The 21685-nt window shown below is 52.7% G+C and overlaps 8 protein-coding genes across 8 annotated transcripts; 2 read left to right on the forward strand and 6 right to left on the reverse strand.

Annotated features, from left to right (window-relative positions):
• Window positions 1-95: 95 nt before the first annotated feature.
• ASPACDRAFT_42418 (uncharacterized protein) lies at window positions 96-1220 on the forward strand (the record flags this gene model as incomplete). The annotated part of the gene is made up of 1 exon (XM_020201098.1): window positions 96-1220. The coding sequence occupies one exon, from the start codon at window positions 96-98 to the stop codon at window positions 1218-1220; it is 1125 nt and encodes a 374-aa protein (XP_020057257.1).
• Window positions 1221-1647: 427 nt separating this feature from the next.
• Window positions 1648-1965, reverse strand: ASPACDRAFT_42419 (uncharacterized protein; the record flags this gene model as incomplete). Its single annotated transcript, XM_020201099.1, has 2 exons — window positions 1648-1776; window positions 1843-1965. 2 exons carry the CDS (start codon window positions 1963-1965, stop codon window positions 1648-1650), a joined length of 252 nt encoding a protein of 83 aa, XP_020057258.1.
• A 1270-nt stretch (window positions 1966-3235) lies between these two features.
• Window positions 3236-6673, reverse strand: ASPACDRAFT_51732 (uncharacterized protein; the record flags this gene model as incomplete). Its single annotated transcript, XM_020202522.1, has 2 exons — window positions 3236-6540; window positions 6607-6673. 2 exons carry the CDS (start codon window positions 6671-6673, stop codon window positions 3236-3238), a joined length of 3372 nt encoding a protein of 1123 aa, XP_020057259.1.
• A 2259-nt stretch (window positions 6674-8932) lies between these two features.
• ASPACDRAFT_117527 (uncharacterized protein) lies at window positions 8933-10789 on the reverse strand. Its single transcript, XM_020196070.1, has 5 exons — window positions 10403-10789; window positions 9896-10349; window positions 9756-9842; window positions 9504-9698; window positions 8933-9429 (listed from the first exon to the last, which is right to left on the reverse strand). Exons 1-5 carry the CDS (start codon window positions 10403-10405, stop codon window positions 9125-9127), a joined length of 1044 nt encoding a protein of 347 aa, XP_020057260.1. The 5' UTR covers window positions 10406-10789; the 3' UTR covers window positions 8933-9124.
• Window positions 10790-11002: 213 nt separating this feature from the next.
• On the forward strand, window positions 11003-12245 carry ASPACDRAFT_117528 (uncharacterized protein). The gene is made up of 2 exons (XM_020196071.1): window positions 11003-11215; window positions 11297-12245. The coding sequence occupies exon 2, from the start codon at window positions 11304-11306 to the stop codon at window positions 12114-12116; it is 813 nt and encodes a 270-aa protein (XP_020057261.1). The 5' UTR covers window positions 11003-11215; window positions 11297-11303; the 3' UTR covers window positions 12117-12245.
• A 695-nt stretch (window positions 12246-12940) lies between these two features.
• Window positions 12941-14651, reverse strand: ASPACDRAFT_27609 (MFS transporter; the record flags this gene model as incomplete). Its single annotated transcript, XM_020199507.1, has 4 exons — window positions 12941-13768; window positions 13816-13899; window positions 13952-14324; window positions 14380-14651. The coding sequence occupies 4 exons, from the start codon at window positions 14649-14651 to the stop codon at window positions 12941-12943; spliced, it is 1557 nt and encodes a 518-aa protein (XP_020057262.1).
• Window positions 14652-18351: 3700 nt separating this feature from the next.
• On the reverse strand, window positions 18352-20065 carry ASPACDRAFT_117530 (MOSC domain-containing protein). The gene has a single exon (XM_020196072.1). The coding sequence runs from the start codon at window positions 19970-19972 to the stop codon at window positions 18788-18790; it is 1185 nt and encodes a 394-aa protein (XP_020057263.1). The 5' UTR covers window positions 19973-20065; the 3' UTR covers window positions 18352-18787.
• Window positions 20066-20160: 95 nt separating this feature from the next.
• On the reverse strand, window positions 20161-21625 carry ASPACDRAFT_117532 (putative pyroglutamyl peptidase type I). Its single transcript, XM_020196073.1, has 2 exons — window positions 21268-21625; window positions 20161-21204 (listed from the first exon to the last, which is right to left on the reverse strand). Exons 1-2 carry the CDS (start codon window positions 21376-21378, stop codon window positions 20500-20502), a joined length of 816 nt encoding a protein of 271 aa, XP_020057264.1. The 5' UTR covers window positions 21379-21625; the 3' UTR covers window positions 20161-20499.
• Between the last annotated feature and the right edge of the window lie 60 nt (window positions 21626-21685).

The following is a 21685-nucleotide window of genomic DNA, read 5'->3' on the forward strand; positions in this document are numbered from 1 at the left end:
CCAACCCCTTTTGTTTTGTTTTATCTCTCAGATTCATTTTTCTATGGTTCATCTCGATCGGCACATCCTCTACAAGTGATTGCTGCGCCAGAAGGATGCCCACCGGTTCGATCACTCTGGATTCGCCCATTCCTCCTCATCTCGATCTGGCCGGGGCGCCTTCGCAGCTCTTCCAAGTCCCTCCCTCGCCGTCAGCTTCATCGGCGCTGTATCGCTCTATCGCCGTCCCGCCTCGCAAGAGGGCTCGTCCCAACCTCGACCAACGCTCTTCATGGCTGCAAATCGATGGCGCCTCTAGCCCTACTGTCCCGTCGCTGATCGGCCCCGACGACCTCCCGCACGGCGCCGATGGTATCGTCGACCTCGACTATCGACCCAGCCGGTATCGCGAGCCGGCCCATCCATTCCCTCTCGATGCCAGCATCGACTCTCTCAGCGAGGCCGGCGGTCTTCGTCGCAAACGCAGTCGGCGGGACCCTTCCCTGATCGCTGCCTCTCCCACCGGCCCGGATGAAAAGGGTATTCCTCTGAACGTCACACTGGACCCCTCCGATGCCGCACCCGTCCGCTGGAGCAAGGCTGTCCTGGGCGTGGTCGGAAAGGTATGGGATTTCTGCTGGTCCGGGGCGTTTCGGGGGTTCTACGCCGGCGGCGGTCGCGGATACAACATGAGCAGCGAGGAGGATGCTCTCTCGCCCTCGTTCCCCTCCCCGGCCAGCGAGAAAGAATCCCTGCCGGCCACTCCCACCGCCCAGTTCCGTCAGCGTCAGCGTCAGCGGGGACCATCCACGCCTCTCCCCGGCGAGTATCCCGACGAGGATGATCTACAGCGCAGCTGGGTGATGGTTTCAGCCGGCAAGTCGTCCAGCCCGTCGTCCTCGCTCGCCACCAATCGCAGCACCACTCCCCGGCGGGTTCCCCGCCGCACGACAACCGCCGCCCACCACGCCTCACGTCGGGGCCGCCCCCACAACAAGCGGGTGCTGACGTCGCATGCGCCGTCGCTGCCGAGTCAACCCTACTTCTCCTCGCCGGCCATGCCGCGAGAGAGTCCAGTGTCCGTGGACACGCAGCGCCATATGGCGGAGATGCGTCGCATGGAACGCGAGGGGAACGCCAGCATGCGGAGGATGGAGAAGAAGCTCGAGGCGCTGATCCGCGAGGGTACCCAGGCGCTGGCTACACGCGTGGAGGTAACCGACTTGGACATGGAAGATTAACGCCCCCTTCTTGGATGACACACAAACTGATACCCTTCCTTCTTTTTTGTTGTTATTTGGTCTCTTGTTTGTTGTTATTATACGACCTCGTCACGCTCATTACGATTCGACACGACAGCGATGGAAATTCGGTTGATGATTGCATGATTAAAACGAGTGCTTTTTTTGTTGACACCAGAGGTCAGGCTCGAAGCAAACTGATTCTCTGTGTGTATGATACGGCCTAACTTTTACAAGAACGATATTCTTATTTCACGAATAGTTCCTCAAACAAACCTTACGAATGACATGTCTACTTTGATGCTAGCACTTCAGTTTATGATTCATTCATTGACACATCGCCATCTATGCTCATGCTTGGTACCCCCCACCCCCCCTTCCTCAGACATCCCACCGACCATACACCCGATCAATGCTATCCATCAATTTATTGCCCCAATGCCGAAGTCAACGGCGAAGAAATCTGGATACTCTTCAACACCCCGTCCAGCCCCCCTATGCTCTGAAGCGCGCTCATCAGATCCGCCCCGTTCATGCTAGGAGCCTCGCTCGGGGACTAGATGTGGTAGGGTTGTGTTAGTATCAGTAACCAGCATCTTCTAATGTATCTTCCCGGGCGAACTGGCGCTTGTAGATCAACCGTAGTGTTAGGAGTGGGTGTTAGGGGCATATAACGCACGGGAATCGGCATCGCCACGCCCGTGGCGACGAGGACGGAGGCGACTACCGCGATGGAGAATTTCATTTTTCTTGGCGGGAGGCTGGTGATGATTGTTAGTTCTTGATTTCGGGGGTAGAGAAGGTAAGGATGGTGTGGTGGTGGTGGTGGTGGTGGTGTACCTGTGGGATGGGTTGTTTGTCGGTGGTTGTTGGATGGGATGGGCTCACGGGAAAGAGAAGGAGGTCGGGGGAAGCCTACGAGGGCGATGTGGACTGTACATATGTACTCCGTACTGTAGCTATGGATGTTACGGTGCTGGTGCTGCTAGGTATGGTATGTTTCGGAGTGTCGATCCTTGGAGGGTATCGCGTTGAAGGGCGTGTACTCGTAGAAGGAAGGGGTGGTGGTGGTTGGTGGTGGAAGGGATGATATGGATGGGGCGTGTCTTACATTCTTGAGGGGGGGGGGGAACAAACCCTTGGGGATGATGTTGTGCTTTGGGTTTTTCTTTTTGAGCGGATGGGTGGTAGTTGGTCGATGAGGGTCTTGGGGGATTTTGGTTCTTTTTGTTTTATTTTGGATGATTGGGTTGATATGTTTCTATATCCATGAGGGTGTTGTGCTGGTTGATGTGGAAGTAAATGGGCGAGGGTTCAGCCAGACAGACAGACAGGTTGGAATGCCGGCTTCGCGAGGGTGGCATGTGGCTTGCTCTCATGCTGGAACAAGCTTTGCTTGGGTTGAGATAGATGATAACACCGATATGAGAGAGAAGTGCAAGCTTTGGTTGTTTTGCAGGGGCAGGGGCAGAGGCATAGGGAAGGTTGCGTGGTTGCTGCAATGCAATGCAGTGGAAGCAAACTTACATGTACTTGCTGTAGTGTACTGCAGGATGATATATGATGAGGTCCGTGCTTTTCAGATCCACGAACTACTTCATCCTCGTCTCTCGGGTCTGAGGGTTGGGAGGGATGGCTTCTCCGTTTGGTTGATTTGGTTGAGTACAGTATTATGTGAGCTATGAATTGTTTAGGCACGGTACAGGCTGTACTTCCACCCACCCCGGGACACTGATTTTGTTGATTTGGGAGATACAGAAACGAAAGGAAAGCTTGTTCCATGTCATGTCTCTTGGTTGAAGAGCTGGGAAGTAAATTGTTCATTCTGTATTCGCAAGAAAAGAAAACAACACCACTAGCACCTTCCTGAAGTGACCTCCTCGACTCGTGCCGAATATCAATCATGATAACTACATATCAAACTCCCACCACCTGCATACCAAAACACATACTAGCCATGGAAGACTACATCGACACAAGTACAATCAAAGCCCAACATCTAAAGCTTCTCCCTTCTAAGCACCATCAAAAACCAAAAGGCTTTGGATGTTGACATTACCAAAACCACGCTGGCGCAACAACTCCCGGCCTCGGTGAACTGGGAACTCTGCCACAACCATGATCCTCACATCCTCAGCACGTATGCCGGCTTCGACCAAAAGGTCCAGCACCACACAAAGTGTCCTCCCTGTGGCAAGCACATCATCTACCACTACCACCGACGCACCTCCGGGGATCAAACCCTGCTCTATCTCGAGCCGCTTCTCACTCGAGCCATTAGGCGAGTCACTAGGCGCCATAGACGAGATATACGAAGTAGATTTGGGGACAGAAACAGTCGGTGGGGGGAGCTTTCCACCTTCGCGAATCAGTGCCAAAGGTACGTCGACTTGCATGGCCAGCGCCGACCCATACACAAAGCCACCGGCTTCGCAACACGCTATCGCACCAACTTTCGCCCAGTCACCGGTGAAATATGATTGTAGAAGGGATGTACACAACGCAATTCCACCCGGCTGCTGCGAGATTCCAAGCACATGGCGGAAGTCAATGGCCGGGCGTGGAAAGTCGTGTACTTTGCGGACCATGTTTGCTAGTCGCTGCAGGTTCTCATCGACGAGGGAAAGCAGGTGTTGCTCGCCATATACTCTCACTGCTTCATCTCCGGTGGTGTCGTTCTCGAAAATGAGATTGGGGCAATAGTTTACAGCGTCTGAATTCGACGTGCCCTCACCGCTGTCTGTCTTGTCCTCGCGTTCTTGCTGACGGCCCTGGCACCCTCGACGAGCCTGCCGTGTCTCTTCGCTAGCTTGGACGCGCACATCGATTAGTCTAGTATCTGGCACCAAATGCGATAAGGCTGCGACCGGCGCCTGATCTCTCATTCCGGTGATCAGCAACACGTCCACGTCTACTGCCCCGTACACCACACCCAGAAAATGCTCTTCTGGCAGCTGAGGTCGAACCCGCGCTTGACCCCGGAAGAATGCTGTCAATGCTGACCGGTGCTGTTCTTTGTAAGCACGATCTGACAGAAGCAGGTTTAGATCTGCGCCGGTAGCTGCGGCATATGCTCGCTTCGTCGCATCGCTAATGCTCACTGTGCGCACCGTGAAGCTTCCGTGGGTGAATACAGAGGCCCAGATCCTGGCGCAATAGTCTTTCCCGGCGCAGCTTTCGCCCGTGATCAGAATGATGAGCTTATGCTGAGGTGCTTTTGGAAGTGGGCAAGCGTAGGCCAAAACGTTGTGCGGGTCGGAGCTGTGCTTGATATGGGCCAGACGCAGCCGGTTCAAACCAAAGGCCTTAGCTGCCAGCGCGGAGTCCCTAGGGTCTGGTCCCAGGTCTGTGCTGTAAGAACCGCTACTCAAGGGCAACAACTCTTTCGCGACGTTGTATACCCATCTCTCGACAGCCCCGGCAACTTTGATTTCATCTTCGCGGGGCCAGGCACCACTTATCATGCATGCAAAGTCCCAATCTCGACAGACAAAAGCAGTGGCATCAGCCGCCACATCATTGACAACTCCGCCACCTTGCAACAGCTGGACATAGCAGAGTGGTGTGGGACGGGTCTCCATGGCCGTCAGCAAGATGTCAGCCACATCTGCTTGTCCAACTTGCTTCAAGAACAAACACCGCTTAAAGGAATAAGTCTTGCCGCTGCGGTGTCCACCATTAATCTTGGTCATATACATGTCGGCGTCAAACAGCCCGACACTGTCGACGTCTTTGATATCATGTTCAGACCCTAGGAATGTGCAGTTCGGCGTGGGATATGGTAGTTCATGCGTAGGATCAGTGTTACAAGCCTCAAACATGGTCACGCCAAGATGCAGCTGGTCCATGTCCAAGTACAGATACGCATCTGTAGAACAGTTACGAGGAAGTTTGCTCGCAAACTGATCAAACTCGACGAGCTTTTGTCGCGCCTCAACACGGTCATTCAACGGGATGGCCCAGTTTCGCACCGAATAGGTCGGAGCCACGAAAGCCTTGAAAGTGACGCTGACTATAATGCCAATATTGGTTCCGGCGCCTTTTATCGCCCACAGTAGATCGGATTCGTTTCTCGGGCGGACAGCACCAGCAGGCCTGTGCTGAGTTGGCACATCGCCTATGCAGAGTACCTGGCTTGAGTCAACGCTGACCAGTACAGCGCCGACAATGGCATCGCATGCAAGCCCGTAAAGCCGAGCCAGATGCCCGATGCCGCCTTGCAGCCACAGTCCCGCTCCTACGCTCGGTCGTGACCCCAAGGGCACTGTCAAGCCCGCCTTCATAGTCTTCTCGATGATATCGCCCGTCTTGCAGCCCGCCCCAGCGACTACCACAGACCCAGAATCAGGATTCGGATCTCCAGTGCCCGCCTCAACCGGGACAATATGTACTTCGTCAAATTCGCTCATGTCGACTGAGGCGACGTGGGGCCGTGTACAGTGGCTACTGTGGCCCCCGCCAATGACAGTCAGACCAGCCCCGTGCTTCAAAGCCCATCTAACGCAATGCTGCACATGTTGGATGTTCCGTGGTTTAACAATCAAGGGAGAATGATTGAGGCGGGCCACTCGATCCTTCAATGGTTCGTTCAGCATGGGCACGAGCCTTGTCAGCTCACCAAACGAGTTTGCATGCTTTTGAAAGACCGTCATAATTGTCGGCATATCGATCAGTAGATAATCCGAGTCGTCTTTCTCACACCGGCCCACGCTGCGGCAGAAACTCCGCCACCTGTTCGAGAGGGAGAACGATCTGAAAGAGTCAAGGCTATCCAGCACTGCATCGTCATTTACCACGCGGAAAGTTCTGGCAGGGAGAGCAGCTGTTCTGTGGCACACCAGTCCGGTCACATACATAGGCAGCGTACCGTCATGGATCATCACCACCATTCCACCCTCAGGCCGCTTCGTGAGCATTTGCAATGTCCATTGCATGGACGCAAATCGAAGCACGGAGTGTGTCCCATGAGAGAAAAAGATGATGTCAAACCTCTCCTTGCCATCATATGCAACCGGCATGGCACCGGTCAATGTAGGGAAAGCCATGTCAAGGGAATTTCGACGGATGTTGGGCGGGCTTTCGAGGCAAGGTAGCGGAGATTCCGTCTCGGGTGTGGACTGAAGCCATTCTTCTAATTTTTTAGCGGACGAATCTTCCGGTTCGATTGCAGTGTATCTGCAGACCTTCCGTCTCAGACGGGGAGAGAGATAGTGGAGGATGCTCTTCGGGCCGGGTCGAATCTCCAGCACCGAGACATGATCACGCGAGTCGAAAAGAGGGTTCAGCAGTTGGGTCAGGTGAGTTGTGGTGAGGTACTGATCTGTTGGCGATTCCGTGTCCAAGGTCACCGATGCAGCCCTCTGCTCTGTGGCTGACGATGGCCGACCTGCCGATGAGGCCTTTGCAATGAGCGAACGAGAAAGATTGTCAATGTAAAAATTGAGGTCAGACATAGCAATGTGGCTCAGTGCCTCTTGATGGGATGTTTAGGTCTGAGTTCCACTTTGTCTTCGTGTGCAAAGTGCTTGCAAGGAGTAAGTGTGTACTGGTGTGGCTGACTTCCGAGATGAGCAGCTGAAGGACAGAGGAATGAAGTTGAAGGAGTAGGATAGAAGATTTGATGAGATAGCGTTGATGAGAAAGCTGAGCGATAAAGGATGAAGACAGTCGAAGAGAAAAGAGAAGAGACAGTTGCGGGGAGAGGAATAGGAGGGTTGTTGTTTTTGTAGGCTGGTGAATAAAGAGCAAACGGCGCGCGGGGCTGGGGGGCTGCCCATCGTTTCATGAACCCAAGTCATACCATTCACTCACATCATGAATACTGTTATCCTACTGTGTTACTCAGGAGATTTTGACAGTCCGGCCATTCTGCAGTGTGTTTGTCCTAAATGGGCATCGGTAGGAGTATAAGGAGCTGCAACTACTGTTTGATGAGGCCAAACAGGTAACAGGCACTTTGGTCAAGTTGGGATACTATGCCACAGTAATCATAGATTGGCTCTTTGAAGTCATGAGCTCGAAATTAGGCTCCCTAATCAGTCTAAAAGAGAATTACATGGCGATACCACAGCAGACCCACCGCGAGGAAGAAAGTAACACCTACCTTGCTCCAGCATTTGATAACCTTCGACCATTTCCACGTCCCGGAGAGGACCTCGTGACTCAGTCAAGATAGCAAGCTAGAGGGGATGAAGGTAACTTCCTCATCAAAATAAGAGCTTCCCCTTGTGATCCCCTAGCGGACGGGATGGAGCAACAATCTCTTACCAGTCACCACGCCGTTCACACTAGCAACACCCGCTGGCAGCCATCTTGAACATAAATCACGATTAGTGGAATAACAGAGTACCCATCTACAACACAAACCAGGCATCTTCTCATTCTAGCTACAAACTGAAAGCTGAGATGACAAGGCTGTCTGCAGCTTTTCCAGGAATCGGTGGGAATTGCGAATCACCGAGGGTATTTATTCATGCTAACGGGCTTGGGTCCGCGGTTCCGGGTTATACCAGGCTTTTAGTATGCTCTGCCACAAGAAGGACTATGGCACTTGTTCACAGTGTGTGACATTTATGACGTTGGCTACTGGGATCTAGCGAGGGTGTTCCTTGGACTCACATGACCCATGGGTCTGCATTGGAGAAACCCTCCCTTCCGGGCCAAATATGCATTTCTTCGTCTAGGGTACTTCTGTGACTCTTGGGCTATGGATCGGATGGTGAGCTTGTCTTTGTAAAAGTGTTACCAAAAAATCACTGTAGACTGGTGGCCGCGCTATCTGCGATAGACGCCTCGGGTGATGGGATTCCAAGTGCAAGGTATCAAGTCCATAGCCTTATATCTTAGTCCGCTTACGCTACCATACCAGTGGGAAACAATCTTAGACTGCAGTGGCGTCGATCTACACTGCCACCCAGAAGATGGGCCAATCCCAAGATTGAGATCGATATACAGCAACGCAACCTCACCTCACCACCACCACCACCACCAACCCCAGACTCTCAACACCATCCACCCAAACCACTCAAGAAACACAATCAGATAAGATCCCACCATCCCCACATGGCACCCCTACCAATGTCTCACCGCGTCCCAACCAACACGTCCAAGCGAAGCCTCAGCCCTAAAAGTGGCTTTTCGTGATCAGCTGACATCTCGCCAGCGCAGACGCTGTGATTGGCTCTCGTCACTTCAGACCCCTGCCAACGCGTCCCAGACTCTGATCAAAACTGGGACAGCCCTAAAAGTGGCTTTTCGTGATCGGTTGACACCTCGACGGAGGACGCACTGTAAATAATTGGTGGGTGGGCGCGTCGCGTTGAGAGTAACACGCTCCTTGTTTCAGCCTTAAGTGTGGATTTTCGTGATTGTTTTTGCATCTAGGTCTCAGGTGCTGCTCTGGTGCGCTGTGCTTTGCTGCGCTTGGGCTTGAGGGTCGGTGGTTGGGTTTGGGATTGGCGTCGTAGCTTGGCTTGTGGGCTTTGTGGGTAATTATATACAAGGGTAGAGGGAGGGCGGAGCTGGTGTTGAGTTTCGTGGTGGGGTTGAGGATTGGCGTAGGCTGTGTGGACTTGTTTTGTTGAGGTAGGTGGGGGTTCTTGTTCGTTGAGTGGTGTTTTCTACCTGCCTTGATATTGACTCCTATCAGCGGGGTCTTGTTATTCTCACCACTTAAAAAATGAGCCAAAGAGAATGAAGCATACAGCAAAAATCACATCTATAAGCTCTCCAATTGAAATGAAATGAGCCAAGGCAGTCCACACCGCGAAATGCCCCATATGTAAAGACAGCAGGCCCTCAACCATCAAGCCTAACATTAAATCACATTCAGCTCATACGTCATACTACATATCATACCTTACGAAGCCAGCACCCAAGCTCCAAGCCCCAGCAGCAATGGCAGGCTATACAGCCACATGCTCAATAAACCGCCCTCTACCTGCATCACTCTCCGTTCGGATGCTGGCGGCCTCGCCCTGCTCCCGAGAATGCACCTGGTCCACCGCCACGAAAGCCATCTCGCTCTTGTGGGAGCCGCTATCGTACCCGCGCCAGCTTTTATTGCTGGCAGCCTGAGATCTGGTCTGCCGTAGCCGCATGGCTGAGAGCAGGGGATTGCCCGGGTGATAAGCCGAGTGACCGTAGAGGTGCTGGTTCTGGGAGGTGACGAAGAGCTGGCGGAAGGAGGCGACGCAGGAGATCATGATCGCTGATACATGGTCAGTACTGCACCACATGCCCCAGGAATACATGGACATAAGCCATGCGGCGACAGAGACCTACCGGTGCCCATCTCAATGAAACTCCACATCCACAGCCAGGTCATATCCATATTGTGGTCGAGAGCATGGTTAGTGAAGACGCGGATAATGGCCACGGCCACGATGACCATGCTCGCGGCGAAAATGCCGAGGAGGATCAGTTTCTTCGTTAGGGAGATCCGGACATTCCAGACGATGAGGATGGGAATTGAGAGGACTGTGTCTGTTAGCGGATTGAGAAAGGAAGTGTAGGTTTATTAGAAGGTCTGCTCACTAAGAAGATCGGTGATCACGTCGCCGGCGCAGTTGGCCCAGAAGGTCCCGTTCTGCCAGCGGATGTGGTAGGGCTTGTTACATTGATCTTATCCCTCATGTTAGTGAAGATGAAAAGGCCGGGGAGAATATGGATCTCACCGAAGATAAACTCCACGCCTCCCAGGCTACATTGGTAGTCAATGTCTCCGACTGAAATCACCCAGACCGCCAGGGTGATGACGGAGACAACCCACCACCATCTGCGATGGGTCTGGATTTTGGATCCCAGCTTGTAAAAGAAAGTCAGGAAAGAGAACTTGACACACCAGAGGGTGGTGTAGAAGAGAAACATGAATGGGGCTTCGAATCGCATCAGCGCATTCAATCGAGGGACGACGCCCGGCGTCAAGGGCGTTTTGCCGGCGCTGAGCGCATACATCTCATAGAGCACTGGGGATTCGATCCGCCAGACGATGCCGGTGATAACAGAAAGTATCCAGGCCAGGAGCACGAAGAAGTCGTCGACGAAGAGCCGTCGAAAGGTTTTCAGGCGGATGACGATGCGAGCGACGACGAAGATCGTCGAGGATGCGGTGAAGGTCCATAGGACTCCCTAGCGATGCTGTCAGATGTATGAGTTTCGAAGCTAGCAGGAAGGCTACAAACCATGAAGACGGGCCTCGATACTTTGGCATCCTGAAGGCCTGTAAGTACGAATGCGGTTGACATGATGATCTTGGAAGCGCTGCTGGTATAGCAAGAGATACACACATGCTTGGAGACTGAGAGGTGCGGGGCAAAGCAGCTTAATATCGACAAACGAACACTATCTCCCACTCAGAGTTTCTGCTCCTGGTAGGAGTCTCTACAACTCAAACCAAGATGAACCTCGCCGTCTTATGTGGGGGCGATGCAGCCGGTGCGACATCATCACACAAGAGGGCTGTGCTTCGCGCCAAAGGTGCTATGCAGTGGTAGGTGCCTCCTGAGACAAGTCTCAAAGATAAGCAATGTATCGGGTCAAAGCCAAGGCCCTCGATATCCTGTTTCGGTATATTGGAAGTGCATGATGCTGTTTGATCGACGGTTGTTGGCTGCAGAACTGGATGAAATCCCAATTGGAGGCTGGATCAGGTGTTGGCGGCAACCCCCCGCGCCCAAGCCCCAGGCACCAACGCTTAGCATCTCACAGGATCCAGCCTTATCCGCAACTTATCCAACCTGCCTGCCTAACTTACCCGACTTAATATCATTCATGCGATGTCTTATCAACATCCAACTATTGTTGGAGTGGAAACCACCATGAAAGGTGTAGCGAGAATCACCACGCAGCTCACAAAGAAGTGAATCCTTCCACAGGATAGACCCAAGGCAGAGACAAAGAGGCCTTCAGGTGTATAAAACAGCTCTCTCCGTCATCATGTCTTACTTGCTGTTTGGCACAAGTTACATATGATCGTATATCAGCCATGTTGTCAGGTATACATCTCCTTTGTTTGCCAAACATTCTCCATCATTCACCTCTCACGTACCCTGAAATCTTCTGACTTCCAACTCCAGCAATCACATGGAACCATCCAAGCACGCAACTGACGAGCCGAGGATTCCTTCTGTCGAGCCAAACAACACAGAGGCATCATCCAGCGCTGCATCCCAGGCATCTGTTCCATCGACAGCACACTCAGTGTCCGAGGCAACGTCGAGCTCAGACAGTTCTCCGGTGGAAAGTACACCTCCATCCAAATCAGAGTCTGCACCAGCAGACCCAGCACCACCGTCTCCTGGATTCAACCCAGAAGACTGGAGCGCCCCAATCGCCCACACCTACACCGGCACTACGGTCCTCAACTTCCCCGACGACATGCACACCGTCACCATCCAGGGCGCGCGATTCCTCACCCACATCTACACCTGCCCCGTCAGCGACCTAGACTGGGACAAAGCCATCGCCAACATGCTACAATGGTGTGGTTTCGAGCAACACCGCCAGTACCCCCATTCCCCCTCCTCGCAAGGCCACCCCGCACCAATCCACGGCCTCCTCAAATGCCCCCCCATCGTCCAGATCTTCACCTCCCTCCACCCCTCCACCTTCCCCACAATCCCCTCAAGACTCACAACCACAGGCAAATTCGTCCGCTACCAACCCGCCCAGAAATCCCACTTCCACATCCCGCACGACCTCCGCGAGCTCCCGGAGCTTTATCACGGTGTTATCCAGCACGAGGAGCCCGACGACTCGACAGAGGATGTGCCGAATCTCTCGTGGCTGTTTGTCGAGCAGTACGCGCCCAAGAAGTGGCGGTGGTATTTAAACCGGCGGACTGTATGGGAGGCGACGAGGCCGAGGCTGTCGGAGGAGCAGATGGAGATTTGGTGAGGTAAGGATTCGTTTACTGTGTCTTATAGTAAGGTAGGTGGTGGTGTTGTTTCGAGAGGCTAGTTTGAGCATAGCTTGATAACTATTGTTAAGATCTAAAGTTTATATCGAATGTAATCTCCGTCCGGCTAGGGTAATGGAGATTCAGTTGCTCCGGCCCTGGATATGACTAAGTTCTGGCTCTTGGCATGTCTAACATATAAAATTTTCTCAGCTTACACGGTAAGAGAAAGTAAATGTGGGGATTATCATTGAAAAGATTTGCAGTGATCCTTAAATTATCATCGTTTCTTCGTTATCGATACCAAGTAAAATCTTGCCCAGATACACTTGTGCTGCATGTAAGCATAGGTAATGCATGCATGTACTTACTGTACTGTACAGCTCTGCACAGCCATGAAAGCTGTCAGACTATCCAATCGGTCCGGCGGCTGCTCCGAGAATAGATGTGCGGGCCGGAATTCAATGACATGAAGTGCAATGCTGGAACAGTAGGTCAGCACTAATGAGCTTCGCCCAGTAAACCAAATACCTGCTTATCCGGTGCACTGACTGGGGTATGTCCCTGCCAAGGAAAGGGGGACGTTTCATCTTGTTGTTGGCTGTCATGCAGCCACACTATCATCAAACAATACAGCGCAATAGAATGTGACAGGTGAGTTATTTGCTGGGATCATCGTCGCTTGGTTTGTGACTCCAATACAATCAAGTCTAGACTGGAATATGTACAGTAAATGCAGGGCAGCGCCCCTACCCTTTAACAAGTACCTGTGTAGCACCTGTGTAAATCATCGCTATGCTAACCAGAGAGGAAAAAAACGCACTCATGTCATCCGGGGCTGGAACTTGGGATTTGTCCGAATCCTCTCCCCGTACTTCAGCAAGAACAGAGAGGTGGGTGCAAACGCGACAGCGATGAACGCCAGCACGCTGTTGCCCCAGCCCAGGCCGAGCTTGTCATACAGCGGACCCCCGCCCAGCGGGATCGTCGCCCCGAAGATCGAGCGCAGCGCGAGCTCCGCGGACACCGCGCTGGCGGCATACAGCGTATACGAGTCGATCAGATACACCTGCGTCACCAGGTGGACGTAGTAGATTCCCGCGCCCACGAAGAAGGTCCCGACAATCGGGACCATGTAGTGCAGTCGGTACTCGGCGGTCCAGCCGTACCAAAACAGACCGATCGGGACCAGACAGCATCCCAGCACGAGGGGCGGGAGGCGGTCCTCGGGCTTCATCTTCCCGTGGAGCTTCTCCTGCTTCTTGAGATAGCGGTCGGAGTAATATCCGACCGTCACCTGCCCGAAGCAGAAGCCTAGCCCCAGTCCCAGATACGCGAGTCCGGCTTCGCCGGGACCGAAGCCGTAGACGTTTTCGAACACCTCGGTGAATGTCGTAAAGAGAATGTACATGTAGCTGTAGGTGACGGAGCTGTACAGTGTCACGATCAACACGATAGGCGACAGCACGAGGAATTTGATTGGCCGTGTCAATGAGACCCAGATAAGCTGTCCAGCAGTCTTGTCGGTGTCGTACTTCGTCTTGTAAGGACGGCCGGTCTCTTTGTGCAGCTTCATCGCCTTCCGCTGCAGAATCGTAGGAGCGTATGTCTCGCGAAGTAGGATTAATGAGGCAATTGCGATGACCGCACCCTGGGCTTGTTAGATACGACCTCTGGGATCGAATCGGATCGACTCACCAAGATGACTTCCAGCCAGATTGTCCATCTCCATCCAATATTCTGAACCATGTAACCACCATAGATAGGGCCGGTCACCATCCCCTATGATCAAGATTAGCCTTTGGCATCTATCGTTGTTAAAGTGGTTGCATACCATAAGTGGTCCCACTGTCCATATCGTCATCGCTGTTCCACGTTTCTCCATCGGCATCATATCGGCAACGAACCCTCCGCCGACAGTCACAGGCACCGAACTTGCGACGCCCATGATCAGACGCGACACGATAAGCATGGGCGTGTTCACACTAGCTGCGCAGACTGCAGCCGCCACGGTGAAAAGAACGTTTGCCGTGTGTGTCATAGGCAGTCTCCCGGTCATCTCAGTGATGGGCGTCAGAATGATGGGGCCAATTGCAGCCCCCATGACATAGATCGTGGTCAAGAGGGACTGAATTGAGGAGCTGCTGATGTGAAACTCTTTCAGCACGTCTGGCACACCGGGCGAAAATACCGTGGAGACCATCGAGCTGGATAGTGTCAGTCGTGTTTGTCCATAGGCTGCATGGCAGGGTAGAGACTTACACGTTGAAACTGCTCGCGGAGATCAATCCTATGATGACCCATTTCCGCCAACTTGCCCAGTTCATAGGATTCTGAGGGTCGTTAGGTCCATCCCAATAAACGTAGTCTTCACCCCCATCTTGAGAACAATCGCTACTATCAACTGAGTAGATCGCCTCGGTTTCCACGTGAATGGCTTGCTTTTCACCGAAAATTGTGTCGGCGCTCTCAAGGCTGGACTCTAGCTTCAAAACATGAGAGTACTCGAGGTTGCTTTGAGGGTCCTCCGGCATGATGACCACAGACAATCGAAGACAGTACGAAGAGAAAGATGCTGTGCAGAATAACCTCAGCCATGGCTCAATGAGAACGGTCAGGGTAATAAATAATCTGATAGAAGTATGAGAGAGCACAGTGCTTCAGACTGGTTGAAGCAGATCAGTGGGTAATCTCCTGGTTTGGAGCAGGCAACGCGCGTCCTCACAGCGGATCTCCCTGGTATGTGGCCCTTGCTGTGCAGTTGACTGGTTTTCTGGGGCTCCCCTCGGTGCCCTCTGACTTCCCCAGTTGCCGAACCTGCCCCGACTGGCCCGTTGGGTCTTGACACAGTGGTGGATACATGTGAATGGGATACTAGTGTCTATCCACTACAAGAGCTGTATGACGACGGTCGTAGGCCCCTTGCATGATCACTCGTTCCATGCGTGTTATCGGGCAGGCTCACTCATTAGCTTTGGGCTTCCGCTCCACTCGCAGCGAACCCCTGGGTGGCACACTGCGGTTGACTCCACCAACCTGCAGGGCCCTGACTGAGCTTGTGGTCCCTTTTTTTTTCGCTATGGCGAAGCTAAATTTCAGGGATCGATAACTAAAGTAGAATTTGAAATCCTACTCCAAGTATTCTGGGGATATGTTTGTGTGTTGACGTGGCCACCCGCCATGTCCGACCACGGGCATGCGAATAGATGCCAATTCAATAAGTGAAACCTGGCTATAATCAGAATATGGGAGCTCTGATGGAAGCCAACACTCGAAGTTCACATATGAGGTGTTTTCAACATAGCACAAAGTGTCGTGGCCAGCATCCAGTGAGTTGAGACACGATGAATTCATGGCCCAGCGCAACCAGTGGCCGATATCTCTTTGTATTTCGGAGTAGCAATATTCCCGAATTTTACGAGACCCGTGTATACGATGAGACGTCTCGATAGCCTTATGCCAGCCCAAAACACTTGTTGCAACGTTTGACGCCAACATTCCATACCAGGATGCGCACATGGTGAGCTGAGTGGTGTGCAGGTGCGAATTGCAGATCAGGGAATCGGGAGTGGCAATCCGAAGTATGATTTTACGCCGACTCAAGAAATGCTTGGTAGTACCGCACGGGCAGTATCCAATATCGCCAAGCGGTTTACCCAGCACTATTGGACGGCGCCCGGGAGATCCTCCCCCGGGGCAAAGTACCAACTGTCACTGACGGTTGCACCGGCAGCAACTTGGCTATTTTCAACTTGCCTAAACATGCGGTATGATTTATCTTTTTTTTTCTTTCTGGCTAACACTTTGAGATGATCCTAGCGTCTGAGGTCTTACCGCATCGAAGACTGCTCCCTATAATGGCAGGTATAACGGATGAGCGTGATCTCCGAGATCCACCAGTCAGCCAATATATGGACCTGATCTGCAGCCGGATCTGCAACTAAAAGGAGCTTCAGCCCCGAGAGGTTGAGCTTTAACGGGTGAGGTCGGGTTGCCGGAGCCAGGGACACTGTTCTGGACCGAGGGGGAAAGGCAAGGTTCTCGAAGGCCTGGCTGCATGGGTGTATCCACCGAGGCCAAGGTCCCGCTCCCTGCGCAGGCTCAGTGGCGGACGCGTGGCGGCTAACGGGCTGGCGGAGGTGAGAAGCTTATGTCGAAGCTCTGGTGTCTCAATTTTAGGACGCCCTGTTATTGTTCAACTCAAAGTCCTTCGATCGCGATAACTTGAGAGGCTTGCAAAAATTGCTCATACAAAAATTGGAGCTGTTTGATGTGGAGGTGTCAGCGAGGTTGGTGTGGTGATGTTGGTGGATTGTGATCTCTTCTGCGTGAGGTCGAGACCGGTGTGATGTGGGCCTGATTGGAGTCAGAATCCATGAAATGTCCAAAAGACAAAGTATTCACTGGAGACGGTCAATCAAGTCGATGAGAGGCGATATTCTGGTGTGAAAGTGGGTGATGATGGGGTGGTGGCTAGACTGACGGCGGAAGTAGCGCCGCAGCCAGAGACTCCAACGAAGCCCATGATTTCCCTCAGTGGAATCCAACACGTTCAAATCATTGCGCGTTACATGTTCTCTTTGCGCTATGAGCAAGGCAACGCAGAATCGCCTGAATTTCTGAGCTGAGGACATACCGGTTTTTATGCCTCAGAGAATGGACGTCCGCTTCATTCTCGTCTTGCATGTGCAGGGTCTGCATTCACGAAGCCCCTATGACATTATACCGAAACCGTTTGCTCTTGAATTATCTACATCTACGTCAACAAATTTCTTGCTCCATTGGTCAACGCCAAAGAAGCGCCAGTGTTTTGCATTTTCCGATGGAGGGTTGAGCCATTCGAGTCCTCATCGTCACGGATCGCATGCAGCTTTCCAACGGAAAGCGGATGACAACATATGGTCTCAACACTCGGAGCCATGTTTCTTTTGCTGTTGGCAACCTGCCTTAAGATCATGCAGCCTCTACGAATCAGGCGGCGCACATAACAGCTTGCAGGAAGGGCAGGATTCGCAAGTCGACAATGTTCAAAAGGTCTTTCAGCATGAATGGTCATATCGTCAAAGAACAAAGTTGCTGGCAAGACCCAGCTTGTAGCTTTGAACAAAGAAATGACAGGCCAGTCACAAGGCCAGTCACAAACCCCGCTCATTTTCTGGTTCCGCTGAGACACACCGTGAAAGACAATACTTATTGTTGAAAGGACATATGTCCCAACCTGCGACATCATGTCCAGTATACCCGCATACAAGTCCTTTATACAGGCCTTTGTCCTACACCCAGGTTCAGCTTTGTGACAAAGAAATTCATTCCAAAGCACATTATCATGATCACAATCCTCGCCCGGAGACGCAGAGATCTCCCTAGAACTACAGGACCAGCGGTCTTCAAAGAACGGCCAAAACACAGTGGGAGCAAGCTGTCAGCAGAAAAAGAGGGACAATGAAGCGTTCCTTCTTTCAATAGTCTGCCAGAGCATTTCAAAAACGCAGATATCGTCTGCGGAGTTCTGCCCTACAAGATCTTCTATATTTTGGCATCCTTCTCTTGAGCTCGCTATCTCTTGAACTTCCCCATTCCCCCAGAGGATTCAGAGCTTCGTCCTACGAACATCTCCAAAGTCTTAAGCCAGCGAGCCTCCAACACTGAACACTAATACACAGAAGCAAAACCAAACCCAAAATGTCAAATCCACGGCCTATACAACTTCCCACTCCTCCTCTTACACCACCACAATCACCGGTGCTTCCTCCAACACCTCCTCCAACACCCCCGCCACCAGCGCCCCCAAACTCTCCTGCATTTTCCATCTGATCACTGCTCTGAACAATCTCCAGAGTGGTCTCAGAGTCAGCAGAGAGCAAGGCTGGTCTTTACTTCCATATGCACCGACCAGCTTGCATATGGACAACTGAGCTTTTCTTTCCCACAGTTCCTGGAACTGCACTGGTGCTGGAAACCAGAACATTCACTTTTCTTGCTATCTGGGGTGGACACACCACTCGCTCATGTCTTCTTGCGAGACACGCAAATATCTATTTAGGCAGGAATGAGGCAACGAGAAGGAGCAGGATCTTGACCTGGATGATACGTTACTATCTGGTCTGAATTTGCTTATCTTCTGATGATCGCTGATTTCGGGATTCTTTCTCCAACCTCCTGCTTGCTGGTCTTGTCGGAAGTAAGATAGCTTTCATAATGTCGAATTTTAATGACTAAAATTAACATCGGTGTCTGCTCTGTGCCTTGTACATCCAAGGCAGATCCTCTTCCCTCGTACTGATTGAGTAGCTACCAAAACTCTAGAGAAACACTGGCTAGGGTGAGTTGGCATTCTCTGTACGGGTATATGGATCGGAGCCCATTTCGAGAGACAGTGGCCGTAGTATGACGGTAGCTGTCAGGGGAGCTATGCGTCCAAACCGGATAATCCTCATCCAAAGCCATATTACAAATAGATACTTGATATATACAAACTCAACTTCCTTAGCTATTACCCCTTCTACCTGAAGTCACTCACTCACCTTTTTCCCTCCACTGCAAGACAATACAGTTTTATATAGCCTCACAAATTCACCCTCACTTCTCCCCTCCCTTTTTCTATGTTAACCCCCTTCAACCTCCCCCTCCCTCAATAGAGAACCTCCTACCTCCTACACTCCCCTAGCGCCTAAAATCCAGCAATATACCGATGCTCCGCCGTCTCCTCCAACACCTCCAACCGCATCCCCACCGCAATCTCCCCCTCATGCCGAGGCGCGCTCAACATCCCAAAGCACGGCTTATACTTCATCCCCTCATCGACCCTGCGATACGCCATCAACGTATCCCAAGGCTGCTTCTTATGTTTCTCCGCCGAGGTCGGCTCGACGTTGGGGACTTGACACCGCGCACAGCGCGCCACGATATCCAGCTCCAAGCCTTTCCCGTTGCCCTTCCCAGCCGCCTTACCCTCACCACCCCTCTCACCACCCGCAGAAGCACAAGAAGAAGAATCCACAACCCGCACCGTCTTCCACGTATCCTCCTCCCACGCCACCCGCCCGCGCACCACCACATTCGGCCGGAACCGCTCTACCGTGATCGCCTTCTCACCCTGCCGCAGCAGCCGCTCATTCAACTCATCCAACGATGCCTCCGACGCGATCAGCACGGGATGCACGTCCGGGAAGTTCGTGGCTTGCTCGCGGCCCAGCAGGCGCGGCGCCCCGTTGCCCTGCAGGATGCGCGGGGTCGGGCCCTTGTAGACCAGCGCCACCTCGCGGTTGAGGAATTCACTGATGGGGGCGTTGATTTCGGAGCTGTAGATATAGCCGTCTGTTGTGGTGTCCCAGATTTTGATGTCGGATGCGAGGGTGGTGTTTTGGGCGAGCCAGGTTGGGGTTGGGTGCGCGGGGATGGTGATTTTGGTGGTGGCTGCTGGCGCGGTAGGGGATGTGGATGAGGCGGGGAGTGAGATGGTTAGGTTGAGGGTTGAGGTATCTTGCGCTGTTTCGTCGGAGGTGGTGGTGCTGCCGCTACTGCTGCTCAGGGCGGTGGTGATCAACGTCATGCGCGGGTTTGTGCGGATGGTGAGGAACTCGTGCGTCGCCGCGTCGACGATCATCCACCGTCGGTCGAGGTCGAGGCCATGCTGAAGTAAAGTCGTGCGGGGGAGGGTGAGTCCACGGCAGGATTTGATGGGGTAGACTCGGAGGGCGACGATCTCGTGGGATTGTTTGGGGTGATGGTTGCGGCGGAGGGTCGTGAGGGTCGTCAGGGCGTGGGGTAGGTGAGTTGCGAGCCACGTTTTGAGGCCCGGGAGGAACAAGACTAGTGGGAGGACAATTATCGCGAGGAGGACTAGGTCTGCCATTTTCGAGGGGAGTGATAAACTGCAAGCTATGAGATCATTATGGCTGAGTATGAGAAAGAAGAAAAGAAAAAGGCGCGAGGGGGGAATGGTTAGAAGTAGTTCGCGATAAGCGAGCAGACCCCGGAGATCCCGCGGAGGATCATCCTTATCGTGCTTATGTGAGGTCTGACTCATGCCGCCAATAAATAGCGCCTATTGTTCCCAGGAAGATCGATTACAATTGATATCACATCAAAGGAGTCACTGGTGTGGGTCTAGGTGGTGTCTGGTCCAAGATAATCCAAGACACGGAAATCCGATTGTCATGCACCAAAACGAGGTGAAATCTTCTTTGGATCCCTTGATTGCAGCTCAGCTCAAGCTTAGCATTAACTACAAATTCCTTCTTGCCCGCGCCATGTCTGACCATTCCACTGGATTTCCGACGGTGTCCACTGCATCATGAAAGTAGTAAAACTAGGCTATGCCGAATGCAACAATGCCTCCCAATGCGTCTAAAATGCCAGAAGCATGCGATATGACTCCGCCTAGGCCGGGCTGCTACCGCTGACCACCCAACTCGTCACCAGAGCCTTGATCAACGCAATGGCGGCATCTTTCCCAGCTGCGATATGCTCCTCAGTGCAGGACCCGGGAACGTGGAAGAAGACCACATTCCGATCCTGGCCCTCTTGGTAGGCCAGCGACAGACTCGAGTAGAAGATGAACTCGCAGAGGTATCGTCCCGCATCGTTCGAGATCCGAACGTCCGTGCCTGGGCCGGCAAATGACTGCCACGCCATCAGGAAGTCGGTGTCTGGTGGATAAGAGTTGAGGTACTTCTTCGCCGATGGCACCGATGCACTTGCACGCCCCGCGGTGAGAACGGTGGGTAAGTCCAGCTCCCTCCATATACGCTCTCCGTCCTCGTAGCCCGATCGCCCCTTGATATCGGACATGAGGTATGCGTCGCGGTGGGCCTGGGTCTCCACTGAGTAGTAGTTCCTTGTCGCCGCTATGCCCATGTGGATGATGATGTCCGGGCGTCGGCCATCGTGTGCCTTGGCGTACTCTTCCAGAATCACGGGTAGCGTCGTCCGCACGGTTGAGTAGGCAACTGGGATCGGAGAAGGATGGACATGGATTGAGACACGACAAGGCGCTGAGTCGGGGGTGGTGGTGGAGAATGTAAAGGAAGGAGGGAGCGATGAGGCGATCAGATAAGAAGCATTGACCAGGTTCGTTTTGAATGGCTAGGTAGAGAGCGGCACATCAGACCGTGGTTGCGCGATAACAGGAGCAGGAGCTGAACCTACCCCAAAGCCTGTGACCAGCACAGAGATCTCATCGGGTTCAGTAGCGGTGGAAGGAGGGGTGGTTAGCGTTCGCGTCTCGAGCGATGTCGCTCCTTGTCCGTAGTCGCCCATGATTGTAGATGCGCCCCGCAATTAGTCAGTGAATAGTGAATGGGTTAAACAACAGGCCAGTCGGAAGTGTGTTCACTTGTCAGTGTATTTATCAGTTTCAGTGCTAGGATTACTTCCACTGAGAGACGGCAGAACTGCAAGCATCAAAGGAGGAGAAAGGCAAGAGGCAAGGTGGTCAGTGATTGAATTTCCAGAACCCTTAGCTTCTGTTTCCCCCGCATTCATGGCCGGTTTTGGGCAGCCAGTCTTGGCGTCACACGATAAGCACAATCTTGGTGTGAGGGGATCTTCACTTCAACATGTTGGA

This window comes from Aspergillus aculeatus (genome assembly GCF_001890905.1).
Source record: "Aspergillus aculeatus ATCC 16872 unplaced genomic scaffold ASPACscaffold_6, whole genome shotgun sequence".
In the NCBI taxonomy this organism is placed as follows: Eukaryota; Fungi; Ascomycota; class Eurotiomycetes; order Eurotiales; family Aspergillaceae; genus Aspergillus; species Aspergillus aculeatus.